The sequence below is a fragment of the Hippopotamus amphibius genome, chromosome 7, assembly GCF_030028045.1.
Source record: "Hippopotamus amphibius kiboko isolate mHipAmp2 chromosome 7, mHipAmp2.hap2, whole genome shotgun sequence".
In the NCBI taxonomy this organism is placed as follows: Eukaryota; Metazoa; Chordata; class Mammalia; order Artiodactyla; family Hippopotamidae; genus Hippopotamus; species Hippopotamus amphibius.
Window position 1 is genome coordinate 123,495,816 of NC_080192.1, and position 14,157 is coordinate 123,509,972.

General features: G+C 34.3%; 1 protein-coding gene across 4 annotated transcripts in view; it reads right to left on the reverse strand.

Annotated features, from left to right (window-relative positions):
* Window positions 1-2,090: 2,090 nt before the first annotated feature.
* SPAST (spastin) overlaps window positions 2,091-14,157 on the reverse strand; it is a 61,850-nt gene continuing 49,783 nt past the window's right edge. For all 4 annotated transcript variants that reach the window (XM_057740767.1, XM_057740768.1, XM_057740769.1 and 1 more), the window contains 4 exons: window positions 13,927-14,006; window positions 12,666-12,736; window positions 11,258-11,298; window positions 2,091-5,066 (listed from right to left, as the gene is read on the reverse strand). In XM_057740767.1, the coding sequence (XP_057596750.1) occupies window positions 4,944-5,066; window positions 11,258-11,298; window positions 12,666-12,736; window positions 13,927-14,006 (315 nt within the window). In that variant the 3' untranslated portion in view covers window positions 2,091-4,943. The remainder of the gene's footprint in view (window positions 5,067-11,257; window positions 11,299-12,665; window positions 12,737-13,926; window positions 14,007-14,157) is intronic.

The following is a 14,157-nucleotide window of genomic DNA, read 5'->3' on the forward strand; positions in this document are numbered from 1 at the left end:
TTTTAATTGACGTATACTTGATTTCCAATGTTGTATTAGTTTCAGATATACAGCAAAGTGATTCATATATGTATACACACATATATGAATATATAGTGATATATATATTTCTTTTCCAGATTCTTTTCCATTATAAGTTATTAGAAGATATTAAATATAGTTCCCTGTGCTACACAGCAGGGCCTTATCTGTTTTTTATATAGTAGTGTATGATTTTTGCACTTTAAAAATGTCACTCCATCATTTCCTGGATTCCATTGTTTCTGATGAAATTAGCCACCACATTTACTGTTTATTCAAGTGTAATGTCATTTCCCCTCTCTGGCTGCTTTTGAGATTTTTTAATTTGGTTTGGTTTTGTGCATGTGTGTCTGTGTTGCAATACAGTGTGCCCAGATGTGATCTTTGTTGCATTTATTCTGCTTGGAATTCACTGAATTTCTTGGACCTGTAAGTTGATGTCTTTCAACAATGTGGGGAAATTTTCAGGCATTACTGCCTCAAGTATTTCTTTTACCCCATTCTCTTCCTTTCCTGTTCTCTGGACCTCAAAGTACATGTACATTAGACTGATACTGTCCCACAGGTCTCAAATCTGTTTCTTCTCTTTCTCTGTGCTTCAGTTTGATCATTGTACTGGCTATCTGCCAGTTTTCTTTCCTCTGCTGTGTCCAGTTTACCGTTAAGCCCATCTAGTGAATTTCTAAATTTAGACTGTTTCATTTCAGATTTTAATTTTAATCACCAGACTTTCCTTTTGGCTTTTTAAAAAATTAAATTTATTTTTAAATAAATTTTTAATTAATTATTTATTCTTATTGGCTGCGTTGGGTCTTCATTGCTGCGCACAGGCTTTCTCTAGTTGTGGTGAGCGGGGGCTTCTCATTGCAGTGGCTTCTCTTGTTGCAGAACTCGGGCTCTAGGTGCCTGGGCTTCAGTAGCTTGTGGCTCTCAGGCTCTAGGGCCCAGGCTCAGTGGTTGTGGCGCACAGGCTTAGTTGCTCTGCGGCATGTGGGATATTCCTGGACCAGGGCTCAAACCTGTGTCCCCTGCATTGGCAGGCAGATTCTCAACCACTGTGCCACCAGGGAAGTCACTCCACTTGGTTTTGTTTTTATTTCTCTGCTAAGAACCCTAATCTATTAATCTATATTTTCCCTCTGTAAATTTTTAAATATACTTTAAAGCTGTTAAAAAATAAAGACCCAACACAGGATCATCTGTGTGTCTGCTTCTACATATTTTCCATTGATTATGGATCATACAATTTTTCTTTGTATGCTTAAGATTTTGTACTGGACTTTGTGAATGACATGTTGTAAAGACGATTTTGTGTTCTTCTAAACACTGTTTTATTCTGGCTAGCTGTTAACTTACTAATGGATAACCCTGATGTTGTGAAAGCTTGATTTTAAGCTTTGTTTCAGTGAGTTTCTTCCCATTTTGCCCAGAGTACTAAAGTACAGTCCTTAGTTCTGGGATGTCGTCCTTCCTCCTAAGCCATGGCCCTTTTTGGGTTTCAATGAGGAACCAGAATTGTTTACCAAACCCTTCTTAGTGGAATCTGAATTTCAAACTCTGTATTTGTCCAGCTGTTGCTATCACTACTCAGTTCCTTGGGCTTCAACTACTGCTTTCTGCTGGGTTCCTATGAATATCACACTACACAGGTACAATTTTGGAATCCACCAAGCATTTGAAAAGAATTCGCAGGAAGATTTGAGGGCTTAGATCTCTGAAGCTCTCTCCTTTTCAAAAATTCCCTCCTAATTTCAAGCCGTTCTAGAAGGCCCAAATGACTCCTCAGCCCAGCAAGACTGTCACATTCTGCTTGAATTCTATTACCAGGCACACTGCACAAGCTGCAAATTGCCCTCATGGTAAAAGGTAGTTAATGTGGATCTCTTCTAGTATATGATTTTGTGCTGTTTTTGCCTGTTTTTGATTGGTTTCTAGAGTCTTCTAATCACAGTTTTTTATACTTTGTTCAGACTTTCTAATTTTTATTGGCAAGAGTCAGTCCAATACAAGCTATACCTTCAATGCCAGACTGCAACCTCTGAAAGCTCAAAAAGTTTCAAATAAAAAAATTAAAGGCAAAATAAAGTTTATAATTTATTTCCACTCCATTAGGATAAAAACTCACTTATGCAGCTGAACCTTTTAATTCATTTCTTCTGAAGAAAAGTACAAAAGACCAGAGTAAAACTGCAACAAGCATTTAAAGGAAAATCCTTTGACTCAAGAGTCCAAAAACAAACTGTAAATGGTTCATTCTACCAAAAGAATTAGTTTTTGTACAAAATATAACGAATTTTACACTATAAACAAAGACTGCTGTATATTTACTTAAATTAGAATTCTAGTATCTGATTTTCCTCCAATTCTTCCCAAGCACAAAGCATATTTGCAAGTTGAAAATCTAATAACCTCAACTGGCAGGCTGTCTTAGAATAAGCTTTTACCCTTAAGATATCTGGTAAGATAGTATTGATTCCTTCCCTCGGCTCAAAGTCCACTACATCAGTAACTTTTAATTTAGTTTACAAAACTCTGCCATATTAACATGAAAAGCACACTAACATTTAGTGTTTAAACATTACCTTTTACGAAATAATACGACACAGAGTTTAGTGCAAAATCTACAAGGTCACAATCTAAGTCTAATATTAATGCGGAAAACCTCAGCAACTTCTATCTTTATTGAGAAAGACCAAACCAATCCCTTACACGTTCTACTATATAATTATTATATTTTTATGGCCCTTCTATGAGAGAAACAAAGCTTAAAATAAAACTTGGTCGCAGTAAGTCAAAGAAAATAGTTCTGCAGCACTAAGCTCAACTTCAGACTTCATCAGGAAATTAAAGCAACTTCCAAACACCAATGGATATTCATACAGGAATATAATTCTGACTCAATATTTATGACAGTATTAATTAGACTTTTAACATTTGAAGTCTTTGTTACCTAAAACCTTTCCCAATAAGAAGTGAGCTACATTGAATTACTGCAGATAAAATTATGATAATTTTAAAGGAGTGTATATTTTAAAAGTTGAGTTTAAAGCATATAGACTTTTAATATGATTGACCAGTTACCCAAGTATCAATGTTAATCTTTTTCTAAATGAAAAGAAAAAAGTGAAATTTTATGAGCTTTACTGAAAATGTTTTAATTGGGGATGTTCCTAATTCTTGTCATTGTGTATATTTCATCATCTGTCATTATTAATATTTTATAAATGATGGTTTGAGACCTTAAAAAGATACTACTTATGACCTAAAAATATGCATGGTTCTGGTTTAAAACTTTTTTTTTCTATCTAATCTCAACCCTCGTTTTTATTATCCAGGGAGTTCTATAATTAGAAGAAACATGATTTAAGTTATGGCTACAAACAGCACATGATCTTAAGAAATTGTACATCTTCTATATATAGATAAATCTTTAAGATGAGAAAGAGTAAAGTTAAGAAAAATGTATGTCTTCATTACAAAATTCTTATCTAGTGGGGGCAAGTTTTTAACTTTAATATATTTTTTCAAAGCCAAAGATATTTTTCCTAAATGAAAAATATTTGTTACTAGTATAAAATTATTCTTTCCACCCATGACATTTTACATAAAAGCACCAAAGAAAATTTCTGTAAACAAACTTTTAACCAGTAAACTAAGGGCAAATATCCATTTGCCTTTATTACATATTTAAAAGGCCATGATATGAGTCTCTACTTCCTACAATGACATTTTTATAATAAAAACCCAGGCATACTTATACAAACAAGAAACGGAATTACTGTACATTTTTGGGGAACAAAAGGCAGATTAACAGACTAAAACTTTTTAGTTAACAAAGTGATCACAAGAAACCTATAAAATGTATGCAATGTATAAAAATTCAGTAATTTTTTAAAGTTTCATTGCAGGGATTAATAATTATTAAGAATAAAACATGGTAGATCCACTGGCTTGCAATTATCCTGTAAAGAGTGAGAAAGTAATAAGCAATAAATTAGAAATGTCTTAGCTCCTAGTACTTCCCTTCTCTTGCACAGAAATCACTTTTACAGCAATTAAAATTGGCTTTCTTAAATATTAGAATAATTCTAGCAGAAAATAAATTCCATGAGGAATAAGTTAACAGTCTACAATAGACTTCTGACAAATATTATTAGAAAAAAAATTCTACAGGTCACAGAAGGACTGGTCTACATATTGTATGACAGAGTGTCTGAAAACTTCAAAATTTCTCCTCCCCTGTTTCACTAGATTTGTTTTGCTGCTATCATATTGCTTTCTAAATTGTTCGGTAGAAAGGTAATAGAAAAATAAAAAGTGAAAAGAACACACTGTTTAATGTCTGTAGATTTATGAAGAAGAAAAAACCTTCAAAATACTTTTTCCTACTACTGTTACATAGGAAAAAGTTTCATTTGGCACACAATTTGTAAAAAGAAAAAAAAAAAAGAAAGAGTGCTTGGCATCCCAATCACCCACAGTAAAGACAACAGGAGGAAAGGAAAATAGGAAAAATTACTCTTTTAGGAAAAGAAGTCAGAAGACAAACAAAGGCTCTACAACCAAAGGCTCTTGGGTCGTCCTACCATTCACTGTCTCTCAAATACTTTCATGTGCAACATAATATACAAACTATTATTTACATTATGATTATATTGGTAAAGAAGACCAGAATCAGTTTTTGCTGTGCTCCTACAGTGCCCATCGGAATATCTGTGACCATCAGGGCAAGAAGGCCTTAAGCGAAATATTCAAGTTGCACTGTGTCCTTTATTTAAACTTGTTTTATGGTTTATCTTCTGGGGCGCACAAATAATTATAAGACTCTGAAAAGTCCTGTAAACTTAGGCTGAGTTCCTGTAGCTGATAACTATTCGCTGAAGATGGTAAGTTTCTCTTGGAAAGTAAAACATTCTGCAGGCTTAAACAGTGGTATCTCCAAAGTCCTTGTTCCAACGTATGTATGCTTCTAAGGTTTGAGGACTCACGCTGCGTTTTATCTTTTTTAAGGATTCGGTGAAGTCAGATAATCGAATATTTCTCATCTAGATTAAAAAAACACACATGACAATACAAATGATGAGCACATATACAGTAGTTAACCCAATGATGGGTAAAAGTAATGATGTTGTTTATTAATGTCAAAATATATATAGATGTATTCTTAGAAAATCATGCTAATCATCTATTTTACATATTATTCTATATTAGGCAAGTCTGCTATATAAGAAATCCTACCAAAATGCCACACTAATATACTTTTGTTTCATGCGTTTAGCTCCTTAATTAACATTTTAAATCAGAATATTTTCCCATTATAAAAACAAAACATACTCATTACAGAAAATTTGAGAAAATACAGACAATCAGAAAAAAGAATCACTCACAATTTCACCATTCAGATATACAACCACTACTTGGCTTACCTCCTTCCAATTTTTTTTTCCTGCATATAGTTTCATGGAATTTTGCAGTCTCAAGTCTCACTCACCACAAAATACTCCAGCTAAATTCATGCCAGGTTTATCAGAAAGGAAAGAGGAGTTTACAACATGCACATGGGACTTTGAAGGAAATATTGCTCTTTAACTACAATATGGAGGAGGCTTACGTCTGAAATCTTCTAATATTAGTACTGCTTATAATACATTTTTATATTAATTTGGTCTTATTTTCTGAGATTTTTAATTGGCTTTGAGAAAGTAGAATAAAACAATACTGACTTAATAAATACCTAATTTTTACCTAAGGACTTTTAAAAGGCAAAATGGAGTTTGGCACAAGATGACCAGTATTAAAAATTATCACTTACATATACATGTATATTTTGCTCCCAAATAAGAAGTTAAAGAAGAATTGGAGGCAAAACTTCAATAACTGATATTTATCTATATTCTCCTTTTTATTACTCTTATAAAACCCAATCTAACTACTTCACATCCTCTAAATTTACGTGCATAGTTTGGTGCATATGTGTGTGTCTGTATACACACATATACACGTATATGTGCGTGTGTGTGCGTGCGTGCGTGCGTGTGTGTGTGTGTGTGTGTGTATTCCACTGTGGAAAACAGTATAGAGGTTTAAAAATAGAACTACCATATGAATCAGCAATTTTACTCCTGGGTATATATCCAAAAAAACCAAAATCACTAATTCGATAAGATACATGTATCCCACTATTCATAGCAGCATTATTTACAATTGCCAAGATAATTGAAGCAACCTAAGTGTCCATCAACAGATGAATGGATAAAGATGTGGTATATATATATAAAATATATATACATCCACACACATATACACACAATGGAATACTACTCAGACATAAAAAAAAAATGAAATTTTGCCATTTGCAGCAACATGGATGGACTTGGAGGGTATCATGCTACGTGAATTAAGTCAGACAGAGAAAGACAAATACTGCACATCACTTATACGTGGAATTTAAAAAATACAACAAATTAGTAAATATAACAAAAAAGAAGCAGACTCATACAGAGAACAAACTAGTGGTTACCAGCAGGGAGGGGGAGGGGGCAAGGTAGGTGTGGGGGAGGGGAAGGTACAAACTACGGGGTGTAAGAAAAGCTCAAGGATGTACTGTACAACACGGGGAATATAGCCAATATTTTGTAATAACTGTAAATGGAAAGTAACCTTTAAAAATTTTATAAAAGTATATTTTCAAAGTTAGTAAGAGACTAATGTATATAACAGGAAAAATCAACCAGTAGCTTGTTCAATAAAGAGGAAAAAAGAAATAGCGAAGAAGTCTTATTGAAACAAAATAATAAAAGAACTAATAATGTTGAACTGGATACAAACTGTGTGCTTTATAAACAAAGTACATTATATCCTGAATATATAACCAATGATTTTTGGCACTACCTTTTAAAAACACAGAATTCCAACACAGTTATTTGAATTTCTATTCTTATAAAATAAAAAAAGGCAAATTAGGTATATCTCAGCTAAATTTCTGCATATATACCAGTACCTGACAACAGTTATTAATACTGTACTGAAGAATGACTGAAAAAAATTCTAGTACGTAATATTTTAAAACCAAACTACGTGTGTTTTTCTGTCATCTCATAAATAAGAAAATAGAATGGATTTCCTTGATCTCTATAATAAATTGCCATTATTTAGTATTTATGAATTTTAAAGTTTAACAGATACTTATACAGTTTTCACTCTTACACTTATACAGACTTTTGAAAGTGCTTTATAAATATTAATTCATAAGCGAGGACTAACAGCTAAAAGCTATTACCAAATTATCAATACTAAAACCATTAGGTTAAAAATAAACTGGATGAAAGTATACAGTAGAACCAAAAACTATAACAATGTAACCTAACTATACATAATTAGCTGAATGGTCACAAAGGTACCAGAAATGTTATTTTTTTGAATTCGTTCAATAGTTTTAAGTTTTAATTTCAGTATTGCTATCTAAAATTTAATTTAAAATGTTATGGTTTATATATTTTTAAAATATAGGGTACAATTATATTTATATTTTTAGGTGTGGGATTTAAAAATTCAAGTAGATATGTTATACCATAATACTGAAATAAACGCACTCCATCAGAATGAATTCATGATATTTTAAAAACATTTGTATTTTTAGGCTCTGGTCATTGGAGTGGGCTAACTTAACACCAATACTAATAAAAACAAAGTAGTATGCATTTTGACACCCAGAGTCTTAAATTCATTTTCCATTAAAATGAACCCAGGGGAATTCCCTGGCAGTCCACTAGTTAGGATTCCGTGCTTTCACTGCTGAGGGCCTAGATTCAATCCCTGGTCAGGGAACTAAGATCCTGCAAGCTGTGTGGCCAAAAAATAAATAAAATAAAAATACCGCCCGCCCCCCCACCGAAGTGCTCTACCTCCAGATCAAGTAGAACCTAAGGGATGGTGACATTGACCTTAAAAAACAAAAAAAACAAAACAAAAAAAGCCCCCAAAACCTGGGTTCCTATATAATCTCTAATTCTATGTCTTGAAATAGACAATTTCAAGATGTGCCTTACTCCCAGAAAGCAAGAATGTTTTTCAGAGTTCTGAAGTAGAGTTTGAGAGGGCTCATCTTAATATAAAAGCAGATTTCACTGGCCAAGTGTGACCCACTAAACATAAAATAAAAGTATAATTAATTTGCAGAGGTGGCCAGTTTCTTCTAACATGTCTCCTAATGATTCCACCTCTTGCTATATATGCCCTGGTGTAACCCCTTCCCCTTAACTGTAGAATGGACCTAAGAAGAGAATACAGAAAAACTGATGAGATGTCACTTCCAGGATTAGGTTATCAAGACTTCCATTTTGCTGGCACCCTCTCTTATCTTCTTGGTTCACTGGATTTGTTGAAGCAAACTACTATGCTGGAGAGGCCTATGTGGCCAGGAACAGAAGGTGGCCTTCAGCCAACAACCAGAGAAAACCGAGGCTCTGAGCCCAACAACACAAGAGGAAATGAATCTGGCAAAAAACCACGTGAGCTTGGAAGCAGATCTCTTCCCTGTTGAGCCTTGCAATGACGATAGCCCCAGCCAACATCTTGACTATAGCTAGGTAAGAAACCCGAGATCAATGCCTTGACTGTAGCCCTCTGAGAGAGTCTGAAGCACAGGACTCAGCTAAGCTGTGCCCATATTTCTGACTGTGAAAATCTGAGATAATAGTGTCATTTTAAGCTGCTAAGTTTTGTGGCAAATTTTGTTATATGCTACCAGATATCTATTGCAACAAAATTACCTTGTTTTAAAATCAGCAGCCTGTAAGAGTTACTAAAAAATGAAAATAGACTCAAAATTTATTTACGCTTCAAGTAAAGCAGGAAGTATATTTAAGTTGACTTTGTTCAGTGAAGAAGAAAAATGTTAAAGTTTGGTTGTACGTATATTCTCAGGATGGGTAAAGCATAAACAAAAGTTAACAGAGACACTACCAATGGAAAACAGGTTTCTTTTCTCATGAAATAATTATGGACAGATTCCTAAGAATTTCTCCTACTCCCTAAGCAGCCACCCACTTGCTTTCATAAAATTATTATCAGGTACTAATGAAGGCATATCAAAGCATTCCATTTATAGGTCTTTGTGGCCTTGCCAATGGATATTCACAGGAAATGCCAGGGCCTAGGAGCTTGAGGCAGAGCGAGGAATACTTGCAGACGTGGAGATGAGTAGATTTTGCATAAATCGATTAGGAATTTGTAGACAGCTTCTTACTAAAATTTATTTGCCAGCTGACGGTTTTATTTTTTACTTTTTGGCCAGGCCATGTAGCATGTGGGATCCTAGTTCCCTAACCAGGGGTCGAACCCACACCCTTGCACTGGAAGTACAGAGTCTGAACCACTGGACAGCCAAGAAAGTCCCGCCAGCTGATGGTTTTAGTTCATTACTTACTGCCTTGATTAGTCCATTCTGTACGGTCTGTCCAAGGGACAAAGACATAGGCCTAAAATGTCACACAATGGGCCTTTCCTCCACTTTAATCTAGGGGGCCAGAGTACATATATGAGATATCAGCTTTACCTGTCCTGAGGCCAAGGCAGGAAGAGTGGTGTGTGGAAAAGAAATAATTCATGCACAATGCTTACTTTTTGGGTAGAAAAGTACTATCAGGCTTATGCTAGAAGTATATGAACATTTAAAAATAATATATTGATGGGATATTGTTTTTTTTTTAATTAACTTTATTTATTTATTTATTGGCTGCACTGGGTCTTCATTGCTGCTTGTGGGCTTTCTCTAGTTGCAGCGGAGTAGGGGGGCTACTTTTGCTGTGGTTCGCAGGCTTCTCATTGTGGTAGGTTCTCTTGCTGCGGAGCACGGGCTCTAAGCTCATGGGCTTCAATGGTTGCAGCACACGGGCTCAGTAGCTGTGGTTCGTGGGCTCTAGAGTGCAGGCTCAGTAGTTGTGGCACACGGGCTTAGTTGCTCCGTGGCATGTGGAATCTTCCCAGACCAGGGATCAAACCCGTGTCCCCTGCATTGGCAGGTGGATTCCTAACCACCACGCCATGAGGGAAGTCCTTGATGGGATATTGTTAATAAATTATACCTAAACTATTAAAAAAAACTCTCAAGACAGTACTAATATATTTTTTAAAATTAGAAAAATGTAGAATCAAAATTATGAATCAGATATAAGGAACGTGAAACTTACACTTTAAACATGAATTTTTAAGGTAATGGTAGCTAAACACCAAAGTATATGACATGTGGAATTCTCTATTCCTAAGCTTCATTCATGTCAAACACACTCCAGGTAAACTAGACTGCTGAAATGCAAAACAGTGGTTTCAAGAAGTGTGAAGGCTTTCTTATTAATGTAGCTGGTTAACCACCATGCACAAGATGCCTGAAGACAACCTCAAATTTACTTGGAAGCTTGAAGAAAAAAGACTGCCAAAATGTACTCATAGTCAACTATGTTCATTCCCTATGTTAAGAGTTCACTGTTAATACTTGGACAGGACCCTCTTCAATGTGCAGACCCCTAGCCAGCCTCCAGCCTCCAGCGCATGCCTCTGGGATTTTTTGTTGTTATTGTTGTGTGTGTGTTTTTTTTTTTTTAATCTCCAGTTCACATTTAGACTCCACTGGAGTTCTATTCTCTATTTTGTTCCAGGAATGAAGTCTCTTAGGTTAGTAACGTCTCAGGTACTATCTCAGCTCTGAGAGATAAGTTACATAATTCAAATCTGATTTAAAACATCTGGTCATATAGTTATGATCATTCTATATTCAATTCTGTATTTTGCTGGCAACTTTTTTCAAAAGAAGTGCTTCAGTATCTCATAAGGGGACCTACCATATTTTTAAAATGTAATAAATTACATTACAATGGAAATTTGTACTGCTTTTATAAGAAGGAAAATATAAACATTATTGAAAAACTAACAAAACAGAACATCAAGGGGTTAACCTGTTACAAGCTATCTTCATAATGTATAAAATCCTCAAGCTGCCTATAATTTTGTTCTGTTTAGTATTTATGACAGGAAATGACTTCATGACTATGTATATTTTTTGTGCATTACAAAAGGACACCATAAGAGACTATAACTGGACAGTCCTCCATATTTTGAAATGAAGCAAAATTAATTTTTTCTAGTTTCTAATCAAATAAACTAGAAAAATTCAGGGAAAAGATATATTTTACAATCTAGAGGACCAGAACAAAAGAAAGATAATTGTAAAATAGTATACCTCACTGGCAGACATATTCTTCACTTGCTCTGGTTTCAGTTCTGTAAAATATAAGTTAGTCACTTACAAAAAAAAGATTTCCAAGTTGAAATTAGTGAAGTACAATAATCTAAAAGTATATGTTCAATATGATTCATTATATTAAAAAAGACATACATTAATTTTAAGAGCACATACAATTTATAAATGCTTAGAATAATATTCCTTCTTAGGAAGGCATTCATTTTCTTTATATATTGCTCAAGAACAATAGATTCTACAAATTTGATAGTAAACAAAAGAATGCAACTTGTTCTTTACGAAAGGCATCAGTTATTTTTAAGCCAACAACTTTGTTTCGGAATAACAGCTAAAATATTCTAAAAATACAAATGATTTACATATTAGCTAATGTTTCTGAGTCCAGTATTTGAACAAGATTTCATGCCTCCTGCAGAAAGAAAGCTTGACTAAAATGCTTTACCCAGAATTTCAAAATAACTCTCAAGGTTACATTTATTATTCTCTAAAGCAGCAGTTCTTAATCAGTACCCGGTTTCACTGTTAGAGAGATTTTCTGGAAGTTGCATGTTTCATGTTCTATTTTACCACCACAACCAGTAATCTGAGTGCATACCTGAGAGCATCATCCATGCACTGCCCAGGCTGCCTGTGGAAAAGTAGCTGAGAACATCTACTCTAAAGTGATTATCACGGTGAGTTTAATCTAACATAACCTAAAAATGATAGCCGTGCATGGATTTCACAATCAACAAATTACCTTGAATCAAAACAAAGCAATGAATGATATACTTTGCTGCAGTTTTTCAAAAGATAACATATAATGATAAAAGTAAAAACTTCTATTTATATGTTTCCTCACACACATTAATTTCAAGTAATACTAGAATACTGAAATGAAAGGAACCAAAAATTAGATAAGAACATTTCCCCTTTATTATTCTTTTTCACTTGCTTAAAAAAGTTCTCTTTTTCTTGAGTTTTCTGCTGCTAACTTACTATCAAGAAGTGAAACTTGCTTCCTAGAACAAGGCTCACGGTCCACTGATCCATGCACTGTCTTTGTATGGTCTGTGAGCTTAGAATGGTTTCACAGCTTTTTGTTGTTGAAAAAAAAAGAAGAGGAGGATGAGCAGGAGGAGGAAGAGAAGGAATCAGAAGAGGGAGAAAAAGAAGCAGAAGAATATGCAACAGAGAGCATATGCAGTCCGTGAGTCTAAAACTTTTTTCAGAAAGATTTGTGGATGGTAAGTGTAGAAACTTTGGATCAAGTTTTAATCAAGTTTTCCACTGATACAGTTTTACTGCTTTCCTACTAATAAAAAAAGATCTCTCAATAGGGACTTCTTAAACTTCTGCAAGTGGTCTAATAAACAGTTCTAAATGTTTCAAGCTTTTGCATTCCTACCTCGGATAGGACCCAGTGCTGCATCTTTTGCCAAAGCTGTTAGATCACTTCCTGAGTATCCATCGGTCATTCTGAAAATGGGAAGGAAGAAAGAGCAACTTATTTTCACCTTTGCAGGTTTAAATCCCCACATAATAAGAGGGTAAAACCTAGCTTGCCTTTGTCATCAAATCAGCTATGTGATTTGATTTTAAGGGTACAGGAAGGGCCACTTGCTAAAAACAAATAGCTGACTGGCTCCTTATAATGCCTCAAATTTTCATCATCTATCTCCAGGAGGCTCCCTGGAAAGGTAACATCTATAAGCCACTGCTGGCCAACTGATACATAACCACAATCACTCATTACTTCAGTTAATGAGTCTTTATCTTGACAAAGAGAGCTGCCTTGATGGAATGAGGGTCAATCAAGGAAGATTTCTTTACATGTAGGACACACAGGGTGAAGGAAGGGTCTGAGGTAGAAGACATTGGCAAAAGGAGGCACACCTGAATGGGATGCCACAGTGGAGAATCCTGGGCAGCCAAGAGATTATCAAAGGGAACTAAGAACTAGGGAGGCAAAGAGGAAGAGGAAAATAAAATAGGGGGAAAAAAAGCATTTACTTATGTACAACGTTAAATAACTGCACAAACATTATTAGCAGAATTTTTTATTGGAATGACAAAGAAAGATCTCAATATTTCCGAATACTGAATTGTTATTTTTTCATAGGTATCTGGGAACTCAGAGTTTTTACTAACATTACTAGCTATTCACATTTTTGTTGAATATTTTAGATTACTTTATGAGAGTTTGTCAATGACTAAAATTCATGAGTGTATCTCCTACATTCAGTTTCTACTTAAAACACCACTCAAAAAAAAGCTGAAGACGTCAAAGTTCAAAAGAAATGTGTAATGCAAAAGAACAAGTTGAAGTGAAAATATCTGTGTTGGTGTGGGCAGATATAAGATGTTTTACATTTTAAAAATTACTTTAATACCACTTATAAGTTTCAATAAATTTAAAGAAAGAATATATACCACCATTATTAGCTGTTTAAGTTATGTCTTCTAGAGGATCTACAAACTGAAATTAAGATAGCATATATATAAGAAAATGAGATATGCGAGAAGGTAAAGGAAGTAGAGAATGAAACAATAAGGTTTTCTGATAAATAAATTACTCATTTCATACATGAGCTTACTTTAAACAAAACAGAAAAAGAATTCTTAAAAAAAAAAAAAAGCTGCAAGACAGACCAAATCAAATTACTCACCTAGCAAGTTGTGCTAGTTCTTTTTGGGTCAATGGGCTTCCTTGTTTACATAATAGATTTTTTAATAAAAGTAGTCGTGTCTGAAAAGAAATATTAAAGAATTATCAGTCCTAAGAATTAGTTTAATAAAATATTCAGAAGTCAGGTTCAAATCCCAACTCTCATTTAAGAGCTGAACGATCTTATACAAACCACTCTACCTCTTAGAGCCTCGCTCATATCTGTTAAAAT